This window comes from Coloeus monedula, assembly GCF_965178545.1.
Source record: "Coloeus monedula genome assembly, chromosome: 2".
Lineage (NCBI taxonomy): Eukaryota > Metazoa > Chordata > Aves > Passeriformes > Corvidae > Coloeus > Coloeus monedula.
The window spans coordinates 21,850,293-21,874,449 of NC_138782.1; the positions used below are offsets into that span (position 1 = coordinate 21,850,293).

The window sequence follows — 24,157 nt, forward strand, 5'->3', positions numbered from 1 at the left end:
AACAAATAAATCACTGGCAAATAGAAACTATGAATAGCTACTGGGCCAAAACAGTAACTGCCACTAACCACAGCAGGCAAGAAGTGTTGCCCTCATAACAAAATCTGTCTCCTTCAGTCTGTTAAATTCTGTAGTTTTGTCTTCTGCTGTGCTTGTAGATTGATGTCAGCTCAGTGAAGTCACAAAAGTAGTTATAAGGAGGCCATTGTAATGGAATTTCTCATTTAAATAAAAAGAATGTATTTTACTTGTATGATAAGATTGTAGGTCAAATTCAATGCGAGTTTAGTTTGGCTTACAAGATAAAATTGCCTGTGTCCATCAGATGCAACATCCTTCTGAAGGTCTTACCTATTCTTTTGGTGTCATTGAAATCTGGTTCAGGCTCAGTATATGGCTTTAGTTCTTCTTCTTCGTGGCCAACATTCATCCACCGATCCTTCATGATTTGCTAAGGAAAGAAAAGAGCTTTAGGACAACATGCCATTTATCACACCCCTTTACATTTGTGTTAGCTTGTCTACTGAAAAACAGTTTGAAGTTCATAATAATCTGAATGCTGCTCTTTCCCTCATACCTTTCCTCCTCACATCTTACTCTTCTTTTTTCTTTCACATCCTTTTGTTTCCATAAGTTCATTCCTCCTATTTACCCTTCCCAACACAATCCCCGTGCCCAAAATACCAGCAAAACTACTGGAAGTATTTCATTTTGTACCCTTCACTTCCACTGTCTCCTTATCTCATTTTGCCCAATGACCAACACTCAAGCCTTACTCTTGGTTAACATCCTAAGATGGTACTGCAATACCAACTCTATCACAATAAAGAGCTCCTTCAAATAATAGCAAAGGACGTGTTTAGAAACGAAGGAATATTTCAGGAATGTGCTGATACTTCCTAAAGTCATTAGTTTCAAGATCATGATGCCAACTGGTCATTTTTTCCTATGGATCTTCTCACTGCACTTGACCTAAATATGTTCACAGTTTGGCTAGAGGGAGAAATGCCTCTTAACTCTCTCTATGCCATGCAGTTATTTACTTCAAAAATTTCTCCTGCCTTCTTTGGAAAATTTCCTTCTCTTGTGGCCTGGATCTTTTTATAGGCCTTCAAGATTGATTGTCTGGAATCCCTAACCATTACAATTTCTCCTTAAGGGCATATTAAACAGCTAAATAATTTTCTCTCCTACAGCAACAGGCACACATGTCTCTTCAGGGACAGATGCTAATACTGCTCACTACATGGACACAAGAATGAAACAAGTGCCAGCAAATCAAGTTTCCCACAGCTTCCAAATATGCCTTCCAATCACCAAATTAAGTTACTTCTCACAAAGAGCCAAAGACTCAATTTTCCACTGATATAACCAAATTCTTTGTATGTAGTGCTGCTGCCAAATTACAGACCCCAATAGCTGTACCCCTATGAGAACAATAGAGAACTTTGTGCTAATTAACATTTTGCTGACAATAACACTTAAGGATTTGATCTATGATGGAATTGATTTTTTGGCTTTTGAGTGGGATAAAGAGGGAGGGATTGTGAACACATGCTATACTGCATTTCTGACACACAGCATGAGTCTACTTGACAACAGACTTGGGTTACATATTTGTAGCCTTGCAGGAACACAAGAGACTCCCCAAAGAGTACTATGCAGTCTCTGAAATCAGAATTTTTTAAAGATACTGCTAAATAAATCAGAAGTTTAAGCACAATGAAGTGGATGCCAGAAATCACTAGTCAAATTCTACCTCCTTTTCTTGATCCTTCTTGAATTAACAGGCAAACCTGAAAATCCCCACCTAGTTTTTCATGTCTCTTCAGTAGGTGGATCTAGAGTTCAGTGTAATCCACTCTGTTTCAAGCTGTTAAATATCTACATTTTTGCTAGCTTCTGTCTTTTAAATACATGATCTCAGAGGCACACTGAGTTATTGTACAACTCTTGAACAGGCTCTTACAATCAAGCATTTTGAAGCAACACAAACAATCCAATTCCAGGATCAATACTACATTTGTTTAAGTTCTGCTGGGCTTTCAGTCAGCTGATTAAAGAGCAGCAGCCTTGGTCAGAATATTTAGAAATCTGACCCAAACTGTACTTCTTAAACATCAACCCAAACTAAATTTCAACCAACTAGATATTATTGATGAGTTTTCCCTCAGTTTTTAGGAAAGCTATCTAATAAAAATCTGGTCTGGCTCAAGTCCTGTCTGTGTCAAAATTATTTTATTACATTCTGTAAGCCTAAATCTGCTCTGGAGGAACTTCAGAGCAACACTGTGCAAAAGAATTAAAGACCGGGAGAGAGGGAAAGAGGAATTCGTTGAAATCCTGACAGTTAAGAGATGCACATATTTTCTGACAGTACATTTTTCCCATCTCTTCCTGGGAATATTTACTGGTTTATAACAACATTCTCTTGTTTCCAGAACATTTCTTCTCAGCTGCAACAATGAAAAAGTCTAGAAGAACCATTTTAATAAAGATTTGCCTGGTTCCTTACCACAGGACAAGTGCTAAGCCTAACCCACATGGTGCTGATCTTGTGTGGATCTCAGCTTTGATGCTGATGTCCCTGACAAACATCCTTTTGGATGGTCTGCCAAAAACATTCATGGGAACTGAGATGATGTATGGTTGGGACTGAGCAAATAATCAGAAGGCAAAGCACAAAAAAAATTCTCCCCATGTAAAATGACATCGTCCTCCCAGTTTTAGAAGCTTCCAATAAATTTACACTTTCATTCTAAACATGTATTTTTAGAAATGTTCAGACAAATTTCTTTCCAAATCACATACCACACTTTCAACAAATGTGATTTCAGGAATATTCCTTTTTAAAAAGATGTTGTGATGTCTGTTTCTCTCCCCCTCAGGTTAGCATACTGAAAAATGTCTGTTACCAGTATTTTGGAACTGGCTCAAGACCCTCGATCACAACATTTACTTGCTCTCTTCCACACAATCTGACAACCTTGTCCTTTCAGTGAGGCTGCTATCCAATACCTCTCTTCAGGGACAGGAAGGAGAGACCTGGACAACACTACAATGTCTAGAATGAAAGTGAAATCAGATTGGAAGAGAAACTGCTGAAAACTCAGAGGAAAATTCAATAAAAGAAAAAACTATTTCCCTAAAACCAAAACATGACACAGGTAAACAGTATTCTGTGAAGTGACTACACTCTTACCGTTATGTCCTTTAGACAGTAATCACAGAGCATAATGAGCACATATCAGTAAAGCAGAAGCCATCATTCACCATTCTCATCAGCACAGACTTTATTCAACTTAAAACTATTTATAAAAAGTCATAAACCCGCATCAGCTTGGAACGAGCTACATGCAGACAGAGCTCAGCCAAGTGCATGCTTCTTTGCACAGGTACCATCCATGCCAGGAAGCATAAGTCATGCCACTACAAATAAAAAGCTGCTTAAATGGGATTTATTCTCTGGAACACCATCCACTGCTGCACAAGTATGTGTAGAAAGATGAAACAAAAGTCACTAGTGATTAATTCATGCAAATACTATTTTAGAAGTATTCTATTTGTCTTCTGCTCTACTTTCATCTCTATGGTAAGTAGATGTTATTTTAAAAAATCCCTCCCTGTTAAAGAATTCACAAAATAGAACCAAGCAGCTTTTGGAGTGAACTCTACACCAATTATATGTTAAATATCAGCTATGCAGCAAATACAATTCAATCCATCAATCTCAAACAAAACAGCCCCTTTAAAAACACTGAACCTTTTAAACACCTTACAAGTTATGCACAGATATTCTCTCCATCCCATGAAAATAAAACCTAATTTACTAACAACAACAACCATCAGAACTCATTAGAAATCCTCAAAACAAATTTCACCTGAGGAACACATCAGGATTTTTATATATATATATATATATATATATATATATATATAAAGCTTTCCAGCTACTCAGAAACAAAACTACCAGAAGAGGGAGAAGAAACGATTGAAGAGAAATAACTAGCCATTATTATCTTATCATTCACAGAGTTCTTAGTGTTTACATGTTTTATGGCACTAATAAGACAAAAAACTCCACACAGTTTTCCATCAGTTACTCTTCTTGTACTGATCATTTTTAAGAAGTCATGAAAAACGGTAAGTCAAAAAAGCTTATGGTACTGCCTGCTGCTGGTCTTGTTTCTCCAAAAAAAACCTCCAGGAAGATATTTACAATCTTGTCCTGCTTTCCACAGGTTTTGAACTAGCTCCATTATCTGACTGAAACAAGTGGAAACAGTTTGCACTTTGAAACACTCTTAATTTAGTTGTTAGTCAGCTGCAATTAAGGTTAGATTTTCATTGATTAACACTTTCTATTTTCAAGCTGCACTGTTTCTGGGGCATTTCCTCTTTTTTTTCTTAACAATATTTTTGGGCCCTTGAAACAGGAAGAAAGTATCCATCCTGAAAAATTTAGAATTCTCAAGCAACTGTTGTATTTTATTCTTTCTTAATCTGAACCCCCTTGTTTCAAAACCAAAATGACTTACTTCCAAGCTGCCTCGTTTGATTGGATTCAGTACTAGTAGCTTCTTCAGTAGATTTTCACAGTCTGTGGACATGTAGAATGGAATGCGGTACTTCCCCCTCAGTACTCGCTCCCTCAGTTCCTGTAAAATAAGAGTTTTAAAGGCGAGCTCCTGATGACACAGAAGATTGAAACCCAGCAAAAGCCAAGCTTTCATACTGTAACTGTACCTTTAGATTCTGCCCATCAAATGGCAGTGATCCACTCACTAGTGTGTACAAAATCACCCCAAGGCTCCACACATCCACTTCAGGGCCATCATATTTCTTTCCTTGGAAAAGTTCAGGAGCCGCGTAAGGTGGGCTGCCACAAAACGTGTCCAGTTTATTACCAACCGTGAATTCGTTACTAAACCCAAAGTCGGCGATTTTAATGTTCATATCTGAATCAAGTAGAAGGTTTTCTGCCTAAGAGGAAAATGAAAGAGGAAGAGGACAATTTTTGTATGTAAGTATAAATACATATATAGTACAATGTATCATTCATCAATGAATACAAGTATTTTTTTCTAAAATGGTTCATTTTTTTCTAGAATGGTTCATTCTGCCTCTTTCTTGCAAAATAAAAGAACCTAATCCCCCCTAGTACATTACAAGTACTGAAAATCAGCAATGTTTACTCAAGAAAATCTAACTGTTAAATGCAGATAAACAAACTTAAAAGTCAGCTAGTGAATCAACCATGAACATTTTCTTTTCTGGAAGAAATAACTTCCTTCAGCTTTAGAATGAAGTAGCTAGACATCTCAGACAGCAGTTTCAGCTTGTGACAGGTTCATGCCAATTTCTCATGCCAAGGAGAGTAAATCTAATCCTAGACATCATCTATCATTTTGGTGGAGTAAATGTTAGCAGGAATTTAAGACTTTAGAAGAAGATACCTTCTGCTTTTAAGATGAAACAATTCAAGGTACATGCTGTATCTTAGCGTTCTGTACCAAAAAATCCTGTCCCTTTTATTATTAGTGTTTGCTTCAGCAACAGCAACACCACAGTGTTAACACCTAAGTATTTAATTCTTTTCACACACAATGTCTTCTATACATCTACGATTAATGCCTGTGTAGCAATCATGTGAATGCAATCCATCACACATACAGAGATGCAAGTGTACAGGTACCTGGACAGTCAGTGAACAGTACCTTATATTTAGTACCACAGGTAGGAAAGAAGATTAAAACGGTGAAGTTACAGAAATACTAATAAATTATTGGGGGAATAAAGTGATTTCTCAAAATGCAAGGATGCTCTGCAAGGAGTGCAGCAGAACTGGGCAATGTTTATTTATCTTACTGGGTCCCAGCTCCTGATCTGAACATTAGCAACACAGGATAGCACCAAGCAGTGCAGGAATCCTACTTTTTCAACAGGAGGACAGATATTAACCAGAGTAGAGGGTTCACCTTATAGCCAAGCAATTTTATAGCAAACAGACATCTCTCATCACATGCTGTGCTCAGAATTGAGCCCAGAATATATAAAAATGTCTTAGCTCACAATCAGAGAAGCAGCAATCTAATTGTCAGCTGATTTGATTTAAAGGGTAAACACAATTTTATCTGGGTTCGTTTGGGTTTATTTTTAATAATTTCACTTACACTCAGTGAACAGAACAGGAGACAACGAACTACCAGTATATCAACCCAATAGCTGCACAACAGAATTCAGTCTTTATCAGGAGTTAAATACAGCCCATTTTTACAAACTCTATCCTGGAAAATATTTTATTCTTCCAATTCATGACCTGTAATCCCAGCTGGTTCCAGCTGATGTGCCTGCAGACAGACTCACAGAGCTGTTTTCCAGATCTGACAGCCTTCTACACTACTGCACAAAGACTTCATTTTCCTTGTGGTGAAAACAGTACTGTCAGTGCAGCTGGTCTGTGATTACAATAGCCCTCCTAGTTCAACAGTACTCTGCAACCCAAGTACCCCATGCTTTTAGGTTCCTTACTTCAAACAAAAACACCAGAAGACCTTTTTAATATGCCAAATAGAAAGACTATGCTCTTGTTGATTACACGTTCAGAGCAAAAAGTATGAACTGAAAAGATAAGTTCTGTGCATCACAGGATAAGCAAAGTTGGAATTGGTTATAGCCCCTTCTGCACAAGCTGTTTATAATTACAAAATTAAAAGGAGATAGTTTAAGTACCCATGGGCCTTGTGCTCCCTCCTCTTCTACCAGAATAGCCTGGACAAACCTGCATATTTTCTTACACATCTCCCCAGTTTAGTCTGAAATAACTTGTAAATGATAGAGTTTACCCTGTTACTAAAGCCAAAAAGTCTTATCGAAAATATCCAAAGTGTGCTAAATCTCTGCCTTGTTGTGCTGCAATATCAATTGCTCAATGTGCTGATACCATGGAGAGTCAACAGAAGCAGATGAGAATGCAGACACCACTTTAAAGTTGCTTTTTCCTTATCTGCAGCTCCATGAGAAGAGTTTTAAAGGAGACAGAGATGTCACATCACTTGGAAAGAAGAGATGAAGAAAGAACGCCTCCTCAAAGCCACACATACAGCCTTTTTTCCTTTGGAAAATGTACTTTTCATTGGCTAGGCTGACTGGCTCTCAATCACACCTTGCTCTGAACTTTTCAAATGAGTCTAGCATAACTCCAGCCAAGAGAAGACAGAAAAAAATCGAAAGTTATTTCGGAGCCTGCCTGCCTGTCTTGCAAATAGGAAGGAGATCAGCAGCAGACTCCTCGTGGCAGGTAGTTCCTGTGTGAATGCTGCAAAGCTGTTTTGCACAGGCTTGGGAGCACGGCCTGTGAGCTTTGTGTGTGCTACGGAACTAAGAAATGGAGGAGAGTTGGAGGCTCTAAGGAGCTCTGGGAGAAAGAGGAAGATGCAGGATGCTGAGTAACTGCAGGGGTTAATGCAGCAAGATTCAGTCACACAGCTGGGCTGAAGGAGCCAGAGCTAGATAAGCAGGAGGAGGTGGCTGGCTCCCTACTCCCAGCCCAGTGTGGGACTGAGAGAACCAGTGAAAGAGGCTTGTCCTGGCTGGCCAAGAGGTCACTGGGTGCAGCCTTCTGCAAAGCTGAACAGCAGTGGCTGCAGTAAGCTCCAGGGAGCTTGACAAAACATTCACAGGCTCCAAACCATCAGGCAAGATATGGAGGAGTTTTATTTAATCAAGAATTCAGTGAGATCTAACCCTTTCCTTCCTTGCATTCTGACTTCAGAGTGCTGGGCAGGCACCTCCACCATCAGATGACAACAGTCCCGGGGCAGGGACGACTCAGCAGAAAAGGATGTATTTATTATCCATCCTCATGTACACACGCAGGAGCTGGCAGATTGACAGGTAGCAGGGAATAGATTTGTAAGAATGAGGTTGAGAGAATGCTGCAGTGCATTATCAGAAAAGAAAAAAGATACCGGTGGAAAAAAAAAGCCTTAGGAATTATTTAACCTCGGCTTTTCACAAGTATTTAGATATATTAGTAAAAAAGAACCTACAACAGTGTTTTCTTTGTAAATGTACAGAGACATCAAAGCAACAGCACAAGACAGCTTTCAAGCAGGTGAAGATCTTGTCCAAGTCCCATGATACCTAAACCTGGCATGAAGACAACTTCAGGCTGAAGTCCTAGGCTGTACCTGCATTTGCTGAACTCTTAATATGGTCTGGTTGTTTACACAGATAGATTACTAAAAAGGATAAAAAAAAAAAAAAAAAAAAAGAAATTCAACTAACTTCTGTTTACCCTTAATTTCTTTTTCCTGCCCAAATTAAACACTAAACCAGAAACTCAAACAGATTAAAAACCTAACATATTTCACTACGGAAGGACTATTTTTTATATATCCTTGCAATATACTTTAACTGAAAATATTTTAATTAAGTAGTACTGACTGGTATAAATTGATCTTCTGCAGTTTCACTGTGCTAGATACCAGCATGACAGCAGGTATAACTCTTTGGAGAGCATGTCTTTTTCTTAAAGCCAAAACTGGAATCAAAGTAACACATGTTCTATTCTTGTCTCTCCCCTGTTCCAAGAGGCAAGCTACATTATTTTTGTGCTTCAGGAAATTGAGAATAAAATACAAGTGATAGTTCCCTCATTCACATGTTTGAGGCAGACACAGGCAGTGGAAAGGACTAATATACAGAATGAAATTAAGTCTGTATGGTAGGGAGCAAAAAGTAAAATAAGTAACAACCTACCTTAAGATCACGATGAACTATGCATTTTTGATGACAGTACTGTACAGCAGATACAATCTGAAACACCAAGATGATCAGTGAAATGTTTTATTTCAACTTCAGTATGAGTTTTTGCATATAATTTAATAATTTTCTTTCCTGATATGATTCACTAAAATGTAAGAAATTAATAAATAAAGCGTTTATCTTAAAAAATATTCATCTAAGTTTCTTTCATTAAAGCTTAAATACTAAAACTGGAAAGTCCCTATAAGCAGCTCATTTTCCTACTAAAAAGAAGTTTAATACATACCCCTCGAGGTAATTGGAGAAATGTTTTTTTAAACAACAATCACCCAATAGCAATAATTATTGAAAGGAAATCAATCCACCCTTCAACCCAGTAGCCAGACACATCATCTCAGATTTTATCTTCTACAATATCAACTGCGTATCTTTGCAGTTCATCCCTAGCAGAACAATTCATTCAACATTTTCATGTCTTTCACATATACATCAAAAAACAAGTCTGAAACATCAAGTTAAGAGCAGTTTCTTTAAATGTTAATTATATAACTTAATTCTGAGAAACACCAAACTTGATATATTTATCTGATCAAAGCTTTTCCAAAACAATCACTAATACCAGGGTAAGAAAAGGATTAAGGTGAGAAATTCCATAAAAAGAATAGAAAAGCCTATTACAGAATAGCCTTCCTACAAAACAGTGTGACATGAACACAGCAGTACCTGTCATCATACCAACAGCTCTAGATAGAACAGCTGTAAAATTCTAAAATATGCAGAAAAGGATTTAAACCTGAAGTGAGTCACAATAAAAAAAGTGACTCTTAGAAACAGTGACTAAAAGTAAATGTAAAACAATCTTACTATTTTTAGACAGTATATAGGAAGCAGACAGTTATCTTCTGGGATTTTTTTTCCCACTGTGGCTTCAATAAACACTATCAAAACAATTTTTTTTTTTTAAGTAAAAGAAGTTTGCTCACACTCATGTCTATCTGAAAACAACATAAACAGAAATAAAAGAATGAATATACTAATTCCATACCTGCCTGAATTTTGAACGAGCCTCTTTCTCTTTCATTCTTCCATGTGCAACTAGGTAATCAAACACTTCTCCTGATCATGACAAGGACAAAACATTAGTATTAATTTTTTTGACTATCACACACAATCAAAACATGCTTGAGAGCAACACATACCCCATGCTCCCCCCTTCTTGAAGAGAAAGGAAATACAAGCAGCCAAGAAAAATTCCTTTTTGACTTTTTGCATTGGATTTCATTCAGACAAATAATAACAAAGAAGTAAAAATTGAACCCTTCATACTAAGGCTTCTTCAATTTTTAAAATAAATTGACTTAACCACTGTGAAACACACAAAATCCATCATGAAAAATATTCATACTGTAAGACACACTAGGAATCAGGCAACTTATGCACCAGATTTGTTTTGTGCATCTCTAGTGGCTTCACTTAACATTATTTATATTATTTCTGTTTATTCCTTCTTGTTCTCTTTCTGATAAAGCTGCTCAAATGCCTTTCAGATCCTCATCTTTGCACTGTCTGACAGCAGCCTTTCCTAGCTGGTCACTGGCGCTGTGCTGGATTCTCTTCCCACATTCAAACCTTTCCCATTCAGATGCTAAGCAGTTTCTCAAGCAGGCACTCACTATCCCTCTCACTATGAGCCTGCTGGTTCCCCTTCCTGTGTTACTTATTCCCATCCCCAGATCTGCCTCTCCAAGTGCTTTGGCACACATTTGCAAGATAAAATGAGGCACCAGCGCTTGCCTAGATATAGCGGATAAATATCGAGTTGAGAGTTTTTGCCAGAATCAGTGCCAGATTATCTCCTGATACTGCAGCAGGAACCTCAGAATGGGAACTACCCTTCAGCACAAACCTAAGAGGTTACTTAACAGAACCAAGAAATCCTGCCCTGGGAGGTCTGCTGGGACTGCTCTAAAGGCCAGATTGCAATAACCCATTAAATCCTTAAAGCGTTTCTAGGCATGTCACTAGCATTTCAGTTTATCCTTAACACGCATTTCAGAATCCACTTACCCCCACTGGCATATTCCATTACCAAATACAACGTCTTTTCAGTCTCAATAACTTCAAATAATTTTACTGCAAGAAAAATGAATGAGAGAGAGATTGCAGCCAGGAGTAAAAGCACAGCACAAACAAACAATTATACTCATGGAATGAGTATAATTTATGGCCAGTGATAACACTAGATCATACAGAGACCTTTAGGTTAGCATTCTTTTGAGGAGAAAAAAGACCAAAATTAATTTCTAAATCACAGTTGATAATAAAGCATATTAATTCACAATTTTCTCAGACATTTATGCACACTGTACAAACAAGTTCATGCTGAAATTAGTGTTTAATTTGACGCAGACTTCTTTAAGATCATACAAACCTCCCCTGTTTTGCTAGTAAACTGCTCACAGTCAGAAATCTGAGATTCTGACCAACTAAAAACCAAGTGGATACCAGAAATGTTAGGTCTGACTTTCCTCAGATTGCAATATAACCACTCATTTAAAACAAACACACCCCCACCACCACCCCCACGAAAACAAAAAACAGCAGAAGCTATGAATGCTGAAAAAGCAACAAACAATTTAAGGGATGAGAAGGGAGTGCCTAGCATGTAATAACTTGTACACCTCATCCATACCTTGTATGCAACAAGCCCTCTGGCCGATTCAGGACCATTAACTGTCTCTGGAACAAGACTGTCCAGCCCTCCTCAGCCAGAAGAATTGTCATCACAAAGTAGGGCCCTGAAGCTGTGGGGTAGGTGAAAGAACTAAAGCAGAAAGGGAAAATTACATACTTGGTAATTCTAATTTTCTGGAAATATCAGTCAGCAGGAGTCTTTCCTAGACTGAACTAATGGAGTTTTGGTACTCTCACCTAAAAAACTCATGCTTTTGGGTCTCAAGAATAATTTCAGTAGAAGAGGGGAATTGGGGTACTTGATAGACCAGAGAGGTCACATCTCCTACTCTGTGTAAGGTTTCCCTGGACTGAGCAGTTTACCTCCTCTAAGCAAAATTCTTGGTGCAAACAGAGTCAATAAAGGAGGTGAGACAATGAAGCATTTACTGGATGCTTACTGTCCTATTATCTCCGAAAGAAGTTTAATAGCAATACATTCAAATACAGCCAAATAGAGTAAAATGTAAACAGTATAACAGAAAAAAAGTCAGCAGAAATGCAGGGCTCCTACCAATATTGGGATGATTCAGTATCTTCATTATTCGTACTTCTCGAAACAACTGTCAAGGAAGCAGGACAATTTCCTTAGAATGTGTTTATTAGGGAAAAATTACACAAGATCTATCCAAATTTAAATGTCAAAAAGAAAACAGAAAAGGCCACAGAAAGTAGAATTAGCATAAAATATAAATAAATATAGTGCAGTGAACTCCAGAAAACAATCTACATCTTATGCATTAAATAATTATAATCACTACAAATAACTACATACCAAAACCAGACTGATTACTAAGCTTTATGCAAACAAACACACTAAGTTGCACAGCCCTTTCTGGAGTTTCACATTGACCAAACCCCACAGATTATTCGCACAAATTTTCACTCTCTTCTGATTTCTTTGGTGACTGGCAAGCTCAGCCAACCACCCCAAACATATCAAAACTGCAGGTGCAAGTACAAGGTGCAGCACTAGGGAAAAGTCACACACAGATGTTCAAATGGAATCAGATACCAGGAATTCTGACATCCTCCAAGTCCTGCTGCTCCACAGAGGTGAAGCAGGCAAGTTTGCTTTTCCTACAACTACCAAATTTTACACTGGGCCACAAGTAGCAGTGATGCCCCCTCTCTCCCCCTGCAACTCCTGAAGATATATCATTGCTGAAAGTGTGCTGTATGATGCTGAATCACATAATTATAAACAACTGGACAAACATAAAACCCTAACTATACATACTTCAGACAGATTTTTTTTTTTAAACAAAGAAGAGGTTATTGCTCTTAAATTTCTACCATGCATGCCTTTATTAATTAGAGGTAATCAAGACTAACCTAAGGACTCAAAGGAAAGAAGGCAAATGAAAGAAATCAAAAATGACTATGTAGTTTGGTGCTGTGTACTTGAGGCTGACAATACTGATAGGCTTCCACTGTTTAAGTGAAGAGCATAGCCCCTATTTACTGAGCTGCATACTCTTTGGTCCCTTATTGGGCTAATGGAGGATATGAAAATAAATGAAGAAATGCTCACTCTTCAATGTAATGCTTAGATATTTTGGAAACATCTTAGCACTACAGTACTCCTTAGAGAGAAACTGGGCTCAACACATTATGTGTGTTGTTATTTTGTTTGTCTGATGCCTCAGAGACATCTCACCCTCCATTTTCAAAATTAGTCCCATTTGATCAGATGCAACCCTTGCAAAAGGGTACAGTGATGCAAGCCAGAGACCAAACAGCTCCTCAAAGAGTAGCACTTTAGCACATATTTTATGCTGTTTCTAAAATTCTACGAGTTAAGACTACAGAGAAACATCTTACTGAAACTCAGCTTTTGATAAAGTACATTACTACAACTCAAGTAATAATATTACAGTTCTATACTTGCATTAAGCATTTCAAGCTAGTTACTATGCCCTTGCCTTACAATCATCATTAAAACAATTTCAGAAGGAAGCAAAGACTACAGAAGCATTTCTCTGAGCAAATATGAACAGATGCAGTTTGCTTATGTCTAAAACACAAAACAAGGCTATGTAACATTATGCACCAGAATTAACTTCAGCAAATATCTTTTCCTCATAAAATCAGTCATTGCTAAGGAAAAACATCACAGCAGGAGATTCTTTGAGAATTTGTTGCTTTTCTAAGTATTTGAATTTGTTGAACAAGAATAGATTTCTCAACTAAATCAATATAAAATAATCAGAAGCTAACAAATCTAATCCAATAGATGGTACAGCATCAGAAGAGTGTCTAAGCAGGTATGTGGAAAATCAGTTCCTCCCAAAAGATTGGAAAGATATTTTGTAACTTAACGCTATTAATGCTGGTACAAGAGGTACAGCAATAAACACATACCTTCATAAGAAGGATTAAAATATGACTTCTATAGAAAATAATTTCAACCCTCACAATTTTATATTTAAGGTAAAGCACATAGGAATTGAAAAAAAAAAAACCCAAGGTGTGAATTATTCTAGTCAATATTTTCACAAGACTTAGAAGTTTACTAATTGATTTAAGATTCAAATTGATTTTACAGTGACATAAAATTTTGTTCCCCAAGTATTTCTGGATAAAAGCATTAACAGTATTCAAGGACATTATTTACATTGCAACTCTGCATTCCATGAAGCACTACACTTTGAGATAAACCTCCCCCACCATGCTTTCCCCATGCAGAAGCATGCTGGTCATTAACACTTGCAATGTAAATAACCATGTATTTACAAATATAAATACCTTGTAACAATACCCACCACACCCCTCAATAACACCCAGGATACATCTCTTCCTTTGCATATAGAGGTATTTAAGCAAGAAGACCACAGTTATTCTCTACATAGCCAAGTTTGGTAAATTTATAAAAATCTGGACAGAACAGTGGTATTTGTTCTTCTCTGAGGACAAGGCAACCTGCTGCAGGATTATGATCTATTTTGCTGACAAAAACCAGCATTTTCAGAATTCAGACACACCTGTATTTTCCTGAGCAGCACCGTCCTGTTCTCTCAGAAGGTGTAAGTGCTCCCTGACTTTTCTCTCCTCACCCCACCACATATTTATAGGACCACTCTTGATTCTTGAAAAGTGCTGCCATTCAAGAAAAGCTCTTGAACAAGCATCTCCTTGTTGGAAAGGTGCTTCACTTATAGAAAGGGACAACCAGCACCACACTCAGCTCCTCAAATTTGTAGTTAGGAAAAAGTGACAAGACTTGAAAAATTGTTTCCTGTGTTTCCAGCTAAATTTTTCAAGGCACAAACTGCAGAAAGCAAGGATCTGCCACACCATTAACAACATTTATACTTGCTGTCAGATTGATACCTATGTTTGAGATTTACTATTTTAAGTTACTAAAATCAAACTGAAAATCTTCAGTTAACCAAGGCTTTGTCTTGCTTTTAAAAATGTGCTTGAAAGCTGTTCTACTTTCTAAATTGTTACTGAGAAGGGATGGGGCAAAAGAAGCACAACTTTCAACAGGTAACATACTGAAATTGTTCCAAATCTTCTACTACTACTTTACTTCTGTTCTGCTTTTCTTAACAGAAAGAACTTGAGTTAGAGGCTCCAAGTATGTTTGAAAAATAAAAACCTTGCTGACACCTAAAAGGGGCATATCTGAAACACCATTTCCTAATTAAACCTATTAATGAAAAAAACAGCGCCTTCTGCTCCACCAGCAGTTCGCAGAAGAGCAAAAGAATGCTATTTCAGAAACATCCCTGGTGAAGCCAGTACAAGGCAAAACTTTCAATGTAGCAGATATGCAAAAAGTAGACCAGCTATTTTGATATAAATTTGTGTTATGATAAAACCCAAATACTTACACTTGGGAACAAACTACAATAGTGACAGTGGAAAAAGCTAAGTCAGTACCGTGTGTTACTATCAAGACAGCAAGTCAACAATAAAGCCAGCTCTGTTCTAAACAGATGCTCACTGAGTACAGTGGTAACCATACACTGAACAAACTGAAAACAAAATTAAAAGGCAGGACCCTTAATTCAACATTGGTTTTCTGTTTAAAGAAGCAGAGGTCCTATAGTGAGAAATATAATGTAAGTTAAGACTATCACATTGCATGGACAAGAAAGCAAAGTTAAAAATTCACAAGGTCAACTTACTTAAGCCATCAAATGTTAGCCCATGACACAAGCTAAAGTAACTGTCTGAAGTACCCTGTCCATACTACAAGGCATGAAAACCACTGGTGAGCAGCTAAGAGCTTTTATACCCATGACTAACTACAGACCCAGCTTGTATAACACTTCCAGCAAGTGAAGTATGTGCTTAAATATTTCTGTTTACAAAACAGAATGGTGCATATGAAGCTATGATGACTCATTTCACTTAATTAGGTCAGTAGCAAGTACTGTAGCAAAACCAACTTGCACTTGGTATCCTTCAAACTTTGGTGAATGGAAAGGGAATGGTTTTGTCAATGACCCCATGCCCAAGATAAGAAATTTGTCTTGTTTGATTAATAATAATCAGTAGTGATTGAAGGTCTAAAAGTTTTGCTGAAGTGCATACAATTTATCAGCTTTGAAGTTCTAGAGACCATCGTCTTCACCATGAGAATTTAGATGGGTTCACACTCAGGAGCGGTATTTTTGTGCCAGTAACATACTCCACTGTCCTCTATAAACCTTCATTAGATAAGTGCCCGTTCCTATTAACACAATACTACTATCACTGCTTCCCATTCCCAACACTGCCTCTCTCTCAAGGAAAGAAATCCAACTACTGAACAGCCCTTTGTACAGTGTAAGCCTGATGACAAAATTATAGAACTTCATGTTGCAGTGATACTAAACAGTACATGAAGAATCACAAACACAATGTAATAGCTCAGTGCAGAAAGAAAAAAAAAAAGGGTGACTGATTTCATAGAACAGAACAAGAATTTTTATTATTTTACCTACAATTCACAAATGACCCATTAAAATACTAACAGAAATTATCTTAAGTATGCTAATGAACAACCCTCTCACCCTTATTTGCTTTGTCTTTACAGTTGCTTCAGTGACTGTGCAAAAATTGTGCTAAAGTTTACTTAAGAGCTTTCAGGCAATCAATATTCATTCACTCAGTCACAGCTGAAGAAATATAAAGCTTCAAAACAATGATTATTTTTTCTGAAAATCATAATCAATATTTTACAAATGAAAATATCATACCAACAAATTACCCCATTTTTCAGTGTGAGCAGAAGATGCATGGAATAAATATATTTAGAAGTTACTGAAGAATTAAATTCCTAAATTCAGCGGTTAAATTACTAAATTTAAACATCTATCCTTAGTTCTACTATCAGCTGCTTCTAACAGTACCTAATACTGTTTCTCCTGTTGCCAGCTTCCCACTCAAAAAAACAAATAACAGCAAAGACCTACTGCATGAGTAATTTATGTACTATTTGTGCAGTGTGACAACATCATTTGTATGCTATGAAAGTCTTATTTATACTTGGAATGGTTTATTGAATTATTATCAAGTATTTTTGTATGAAATACAACTTAACATTAAAACTATTGTCCTAAAACTGAGTTTTTCTTAGTTTTCCAGAAACATACTTTAGCTTCTCATTGCTCAACAATGAGACAAACTCACCCAGCTCTTCAAGTGTCAACACCAAGCTAGGTGGAAAATAAGCTACGTGAGCAGCACAGGATTTCCACAATATGCTCTGTCACACGCTGCCTTCTAGCTCAAATATTAGCAAAGAGATTTGCTTAATATAGGATATAGGATTTAACAGCAAAGCTTCTGCATGGACTGCACAGCAGGTTAGATTAAAAACCCAGAAGAACCCACACTTACAAGTACTACAAAGGAGACATTAAAGCAAATAAATCAAAGTATAAAAGAAATAAAAGGAAAAAGAAATTAAAGCAAAGCTGTTTATAACTCCCCATAACCAAAGTGACACAATAAAATGAATGTAACAGCAGCCAGAGATAAAAGAACAGCAATAAGCCCTGGCCTCTTTCACTCATTTCTACAGCTACAGACAGCAGCAGTCTAGTACTTCTAAACAAAAAAACCCTCAAATTTTTATAATGGGTGTCCTTCAGTAGGACAGTACAACATTTCTGTGTTTCAGCCACAACAAAACATACGCAGAGTTAAATAGTAAAAATCCAAACCAAACAAAAATCCCCAGGGTTTTGATAAAACACTTATCACAATCGTTATGAAGGACTGCTGAATTTCTATCTACAGGCATAAACAAGACTGTTCTGATTATATTGACTCATTTTGTCAATTCTATGTACAAAAAGTAATTGCCACAGGTCCCTTGAGTTCAGCAAATATCTTAAAAAGTTGAAAGAGTATAAAGACAAATGTAGAAAAACCCATTAAAGCAATAAGAGTTGGTACTCTAAGTCCACAAAAAACCAATTACTACATTAAAGAAAAAATCCAAGAAAAATACCATCCTTTACAGCATTACATCTTGGTTTAGCATGTAGACAAACTGTTTGTGCACCTAATTGGAAATAAATTTACTATTGGCAAAGAGAAAAGCTAGAAGAGGAAGAAAGAGCAAAACAGCCGTGCTCAGATAGGAACCACACGGAGTCACTGCCCTCAGACACACGGATGTGCACATTATAGCAGGGAAACCACGCTCTCCCAAGGTCACACACAAAAATGTTGTTTAGCAAGATAAGGGGATCAAGTATTTTTGTCAAGTAAAAGATCACAGTTCAACTGTTTACAGAATTCCAGATGTTATAGTCTATTCTTACCTTTTGCAGACTAGTAGGATTTAGCTGGGTTTTATCTATTATTTTCACAGCAACCTTGGGAAAAAAACAAACAACTATGAATTACTAAACTCAGAAGAAGGTTTGAACAAAAATATATTGCACCTCTGTGAGCAAGAGCATAGATGCACCTCTCAAACACGCATGTGTGTCTACTTCTATACATTTCATCAAGCAAAATTCTCTAACCTATTAGGATTTACCAGCAGGAGCTTGGAACTTTGCCACCAAGGAATCAGTTATAAACTTCTGTCTGTGTTTGGACTGAGCATTGTTATCTTGTCTACTGTTATCTTGTCCAGGCCCTCCAAACACAAGATTTATCTATTAATAGATCACCAATATCAATGAAATCTATCAATATGTTTATCTTCAGTTTTAGAAATGCTTGGGGATGAACAGATGCCCTTCCAGCCCCAAAATACCCTTTGATGAGCAACAAACATTTTGACCCTTTCACCAAGAAGCTACATTTTAAAAAGGGGGTGGGTGGGTGGGTGGTTAGATGGAAACTCAGGCATGTCAGGTAACTTCTTCTATATCCTGAAACAGCCTCTAGAAGAAATACTTATTATAAAGATAGCCAAAGAGAACATAAACCAGACTGTCAGCCTTTTTGTTTTTTTCCAAGGCTTACCTCTCTTCCAGTAAGCACATGCCTTGCCAGTTTCACTTTGGCAAAATTTCCTTTTCCTATTGTTTTCAGTAAGCGATAATTTCCAATGTGAGGATGCTCTTCATTTGTAGATGTGATGGAGTTCCTACATCGGGGGATGTTTTGTCTGCTACTTGACTTGATAGGCTGGATGTGTGGTTCAGTGTATCCATCCACAGAGGTGTGCTGCAAGGCAGATGAAATAGTTGGGAATTTAGCTACTTGGATTTTAGACAATTGCAACAGAATAGACTACAAGCATAAAAAGATGTAAAGGGGAGTCATTTATTTAACTTTTACAATATAACTGGTAACTCTGGATGGCAACCTAAGGAGAAAATGCTGCCTTTGGGCAGAGTTCGATACATGTGTCACGAAAAAGAGTCTACAGAAAGATTTTACTAGCTCCAAAAGCAAAACTAGACACCTAGGCAGTAATCTACAAACCATTACAGACTTTTTTAAACTTGCCAAGCCACACAGTATAGCACTATGTTGCAGATATATTTGTCTAACCATAATCAAAGTTAGTCTTTTAAAAACACACCGTACAAAACATACTTGTACCTTGGCATATTTGGAAACAAGGTTTCATTCTATTTTTTTCTTAACTTTCTTAAGTCAAATGACATTACCAACATTTTTTTTTCAAGTAAGCTTTGCTCCCCAAACATGTTTGCATCTTTTTTAAGTTCTTATTCAAGTAGCAAACAATCTATGCCTTTACTTAAAAATAACTATTCTTTAAAACTCCATGAGATCGCATAAAATATTTTAAATCTAAAAAGTCTGAAGAACTAAAAGGAAGTTATTTTTAATGCATGCCAACACATCATCCCACATTAAATGTTAGTCACTGAAATCTGCAGTGCTTCAGTACTCTAACTTCCAAGTATATAAGGGGCAAGTTACAGATGGGGCTTGGAATTGTTCCAAGGAGAAACCAAAGTAATGAAAAATGTCAAAGGAGTGTTAAGTGTTTCAGTATTTCAAATACTTTCTAAGAGGGGCAGATGGGTACAAATGTTTAACAGGTAAAATTTAGCTTCTAATCTTTTAAGTTACAGATTTTGAAGGCTGGCAAATACTGGAAGTAGAAAGAGTGTCTTCCCAGAGCAGTTTTTAGATTTTGTAGCAGAAAGGCATGCTTACTCCCGGCTAAGCATAAAGCACCAACAGACACCTGAGTATTTCCCCATTACTGATTGCCTCAATTAGAGAGTAGATATCTTTGTAGAGAGCACTAAACAGCCTGTTTCTAGATCCTTGACCTTAAGCTGAAAGCAGAGTCTGAGGGTAGCTGGACTTTTACTGCTTCTTCCAATACCCAACCTAACGCTGGGCTGTGCACATACAACCCAGAACTGAAAGCAGTAACTTCAGCTTCAGTGTGCATTTGTTAGAGACTGAAGTCAATCCCCTCCTGTAAACACTCAGGCTTACAGGCAGTCCCACTGAACCAGGGAAGATTATTTCAGGACATAAGTGGTGGCAGTAGTGGAATTGGGAAAAGCAGCAAACAGCTGCAACACAACCGGAAAAAACAAGGAGTATACCTCAACCAGAATGTTCTTCCCAAATGTAGCACAACCCTGATTACATCACCTCCAGCACTATTAATTATTTACTATGGCCAGGAGAACAGCCCTAAATATAATTTTGTTTGTCTTTTCATTGCATGAATCCTTCTGCAAAATACTACTGTACTCCCACTGCTAAACTGTTTTCCAAATTACTGGAGAACCAAGCAAGCCAAGCATGTTTAGATTCTGTATATCAGAAAATTTATTCAGCTGTGAAATAACACACTAGTAATAATATTTATTCTTTAGAAGCACATCATTAAAATATTTTCTGTGGACTTTGAAAGAGAAGATCAGAAAGACAGCTCCAGGCAAAAAGGCTTTGAAGGAATTCAGCACTGGACACTAGTCCCACATGTGATAAACCACAGCCCAAAGAAAAGCCTCCCCTAAAAATACACCCTGCAAAATCAGTATCTGTATGGTGCTAACAGTGAATGTTTCAGCTGTACCTAGAACCTCATCCAGACCTACAGCATTGTGCTATAAAAACAAGTTTTAAGTGTCTTTGAGCCTCTTTACTCACTGAATTCCATCTTCACTACAGGAAAATACAATGCCTACCAGAAGCATTAGCAATCCTAATACCAATTGCCAATTTCATATGTTTCACAGGATTAGCTTACTCCCAGCAGTCACCTGAAGGGATCTCTTAGATAAACAGTTAGACAGACTTAACCAATGCCATGGGCAAAAAGTAAGATGCCTTCACAAGACAGATCATTTTAATGCAGACTTAACAGGGAAAACATTTTTTCATCAAAATGACAGTACCAAACCTGAAGAGGAATAAAAAAGTAACAAGGTTCATGGTCATGATGATTCTGGATTTTGGTCTTTTTGTGACAGAAAGTCTAAGCCACTCTGGATGGCTCCTAATTATTCCTTCTCAAACAGATTATCTTCAGAGTCAACCAACGATTCTCTCCAGCTATGCCCAAGGATGACAGAAGGGTCAAATTTCCTAGTTTGTGAGCCACACAAATAAATATATACAATTTCTGAATTTGAACAGCACTGAATGAAATTCAAATTATTCTTGCAATAGGGCTCTTTTCAGCACATAAACTTGCTATTCTTGGAAAGTAAAGAGGAATTAAAAGTAGAAACTTATCAACTTTTAGAAATCAACATTCAATGAAATTGAAAGAAAATATTAAGAAGTTGAAAAAAAATTAAAATCAATGTTAAATAACAGTATCTCAGAGATTATTTCCAAACAAAACTAATGCTGAATTTCACAGAAGTATGCAACATCCACACTGTCTAGAAGGCCAGGCTACATAATTTTCAGATTCTTCTGGTCTATTACAATACCTTCATTCATTATGCATCAGCTACTATGTGGCTATTTAAAATGCATTTCAGTAGAACAATCTCTAAATTCTGAGAAATTTTTCAGGGCACTGGGAACAAGGGGGCTGTAAAAACCAACAGTCTCCCTGAAGTTCATTGTCATCTAAAAACAATTCCAGCTAACAAGCTGCATTTCCCACACAGGATTTTAATTAGAGATTCTGTTATTTCACTAGATATCCTGACACTATATCTTTATATATATTTAAATAAAATGTAGTAGGAAACACTACCTTACTAGTACATCATAAACAAGACTCAATAAATTCAGTTTTGCCAGTGTAAAATAAAGTATCTGGAAATAAACAAAATTAGATGTGTCTTAAAATAAAATGCAATTTTAAACAAAAACAAGGTGCAGCAGTAACAGACGTTTAGAGCTGAAAAGTTTATTAGAGCATTTAGGTATTTTGCACACTAGTCAAGTATTTTAAAATAAGAAAATAACTCGTGCCAAACAAAATCCACCACCTTCTCAGAAATCTCAAAGAAGTATTTCTAGCATTCAGTTTTAAATTGCAACAGAAGAGAGCTCGATTAACACTTATTGTTCCCTACTAGGTCCGTGTCTGACGCTTTCCCCCAGAGTTGTTACAGCAAGCCAAGGGCAGTAAGACCACAAGAGAGTTAACCTGACCCATTGCTTCTCAAAGCTGTCATTTTCTTTGTTTACCCAAGGTAACTTTGCCAAAGCAAGATGACCCGATGGCCAGGCACATAATCTTTAAGAAAGTGCACAAGAACTAACCCCACCAAGTAGGTACAACGTGTGGGTTTCACTGCTTTACATATTCAGCATTCTTTAGCCACTTACTAGTCACTGGAGTAGTATTCTCAGGGATTATACACTGTAATTAAACTTGCAACATCACCTATATTAACTGCTGCTACAGCATAGTCCTAAAAATTCCCCCAAACCATTTCAGTCACCAGTCCACACAACCGGTCTCTACAGCCCTTCATAGTGAGAGGGTAATTTCCACACATCAATCTGCCTACAAACACACCTCACCTGATTAAACTAACCTCTTAGTCCTGAATTTTCCCCATCTTGATTTATTACAAGGCAAATTCCTTGGTAGGGTCAGCCCATGGAAGCAAAGTCTGCAGAAAAGGCAAATCATCACACTTTTCTCTCTCAGTATTTTATACCCTGCCCTGGATGTAAGTATCTTGCAGCCAATTTTTATATTCATAACTCCTACCATTTCCAAGCATGTGCCACATACATGAGCATTTGTAACAGCTGTCATATTTTGCAAATATGCAAATATTTTTCAAAACAGCTAGCCCATACAGAGGGATTCCGAAGGGTTGAGAAGACAGTCTCCTAAATAGTTCTGATCTGCAACAGCTCTGCTCTTAATATATGTATAATGTAGTGGGAAACAGTACTTTACTAGTACACCATAAACATGATTCCCGCTATACTGAGTTTATGCCAGTACAAAATAAAGTCTCTAGAAATAAACACATAACATTAGATGTTTCTTAAAATATAATGCCGGAAAAGGAAGGGGACAGAGATGTGAAATACTGTCCTGGATGTCCAGCTGCTGTCAATTTGCTGTCTGCAACTATTCCTTTAGGACCTAGGAGCTTCTAGCAAGCCACCTCAAGCAAGACTTTTGCTGAAGTAGCAATCAAACTAAAGCAAAGAGTCCAATTTTTTGAAAGCTCTTGGTAAACTTCAATGTAGAAACCATCAGAGATGTTCAGATGAGCTTGCTCTGCATCACTTGTCAAGAGCATCCAGGTGGTACAGGTATGATGCATAGTGCACCTGCACATGATTATAGTACCTGATCCCCCAGTTAGGGGCAGAAGAAGGGGATTCCCTCCTCTACCAGGTAAGCCTCACACCTGCACAAAACCACAGCTTACTCTTGCCATACATATCTATCACATCATACTACAATTACTAAAGCACCTCTGGTCTAAATCAAAACATTAATAGAGCACTACCTAATTTTATATATCTGTCAGACATGTGAAGAAGTGCTTTGGAAGGGGCAATTTAAAAGGCTAAATGTATGTACACGTGATTTTTTTCATAATTTCTTAACAGCAATTAAATGCATACTAGACTGGAAATGCATGACAGAAATTTTGCTGTTAAAAAAAACCACGAAAGCGCAAATCAACCAACCCTCCCCACTGAAAGAGAGGATAACATGCAGGACTACACTCAGAAAAACCAAAACCACAATGACAGAGTGAGGAAAGAAGTAGATACAGTTTTGAAATCAGATGCCAAGATCAGTGCATGGCAGACA

General features: G+C 37.2%; 1 protein-coding gene across 5 annotated transcripts in view; it reads right to left on the reverse strand.

Annotated features, from left to right (window-relative positions):
* Positions 1-24,157, reverse strand: part of MARK1 (microtubule affinity regulating kinase 1) — a 57,220-nt gene that overhangs the window by 15,572 nt on the left and 17,491 nt on the right. For 2 of the 5 annotated variants that reach the window (XM_082276999.1, XM_082276997.1), the window contains exons 2-10: positions 18,925-19,128; positions 18,270-18,323; positions 12,017-12,065; positions 10,837-10,902; positions 9,815-9,885; positions 8,764-8,820; positions 4,747-4,983; positions 4,539-4,658; positions 352-451 (exon numbers count right to left, since the gene is read on the reverse strand). In XM_082276999.1, the coding sequence (XP_082133125.1) occupies positions 352-451; positions 4,539-4,658; positions 4,747-4,983; positions 8,764-8,820; positions 9,815-9,885; positions 10,837-10,902; positions 12,017-12,065; positions 18,270-18,323; positions 18,925-19,128 (958 nt within the window). Of the gene's footprint in view, positions 1-351; positions 452-4,538; positions 4,659-4,746; positions 4,984-8,763; positions 8,821-9,814; positions 9,886-10,836; positions 10,903-11,461; positions 11,594-12,016; positions 12,066-18,269; positions 18,324-18,924; positions 19,129-24,157 lie in introns of those variants that run through there. The other 3 variants (XM_082276998.1, XM_082277000.1, XR_014226247.1) reach the window with 3 other exon arrangements.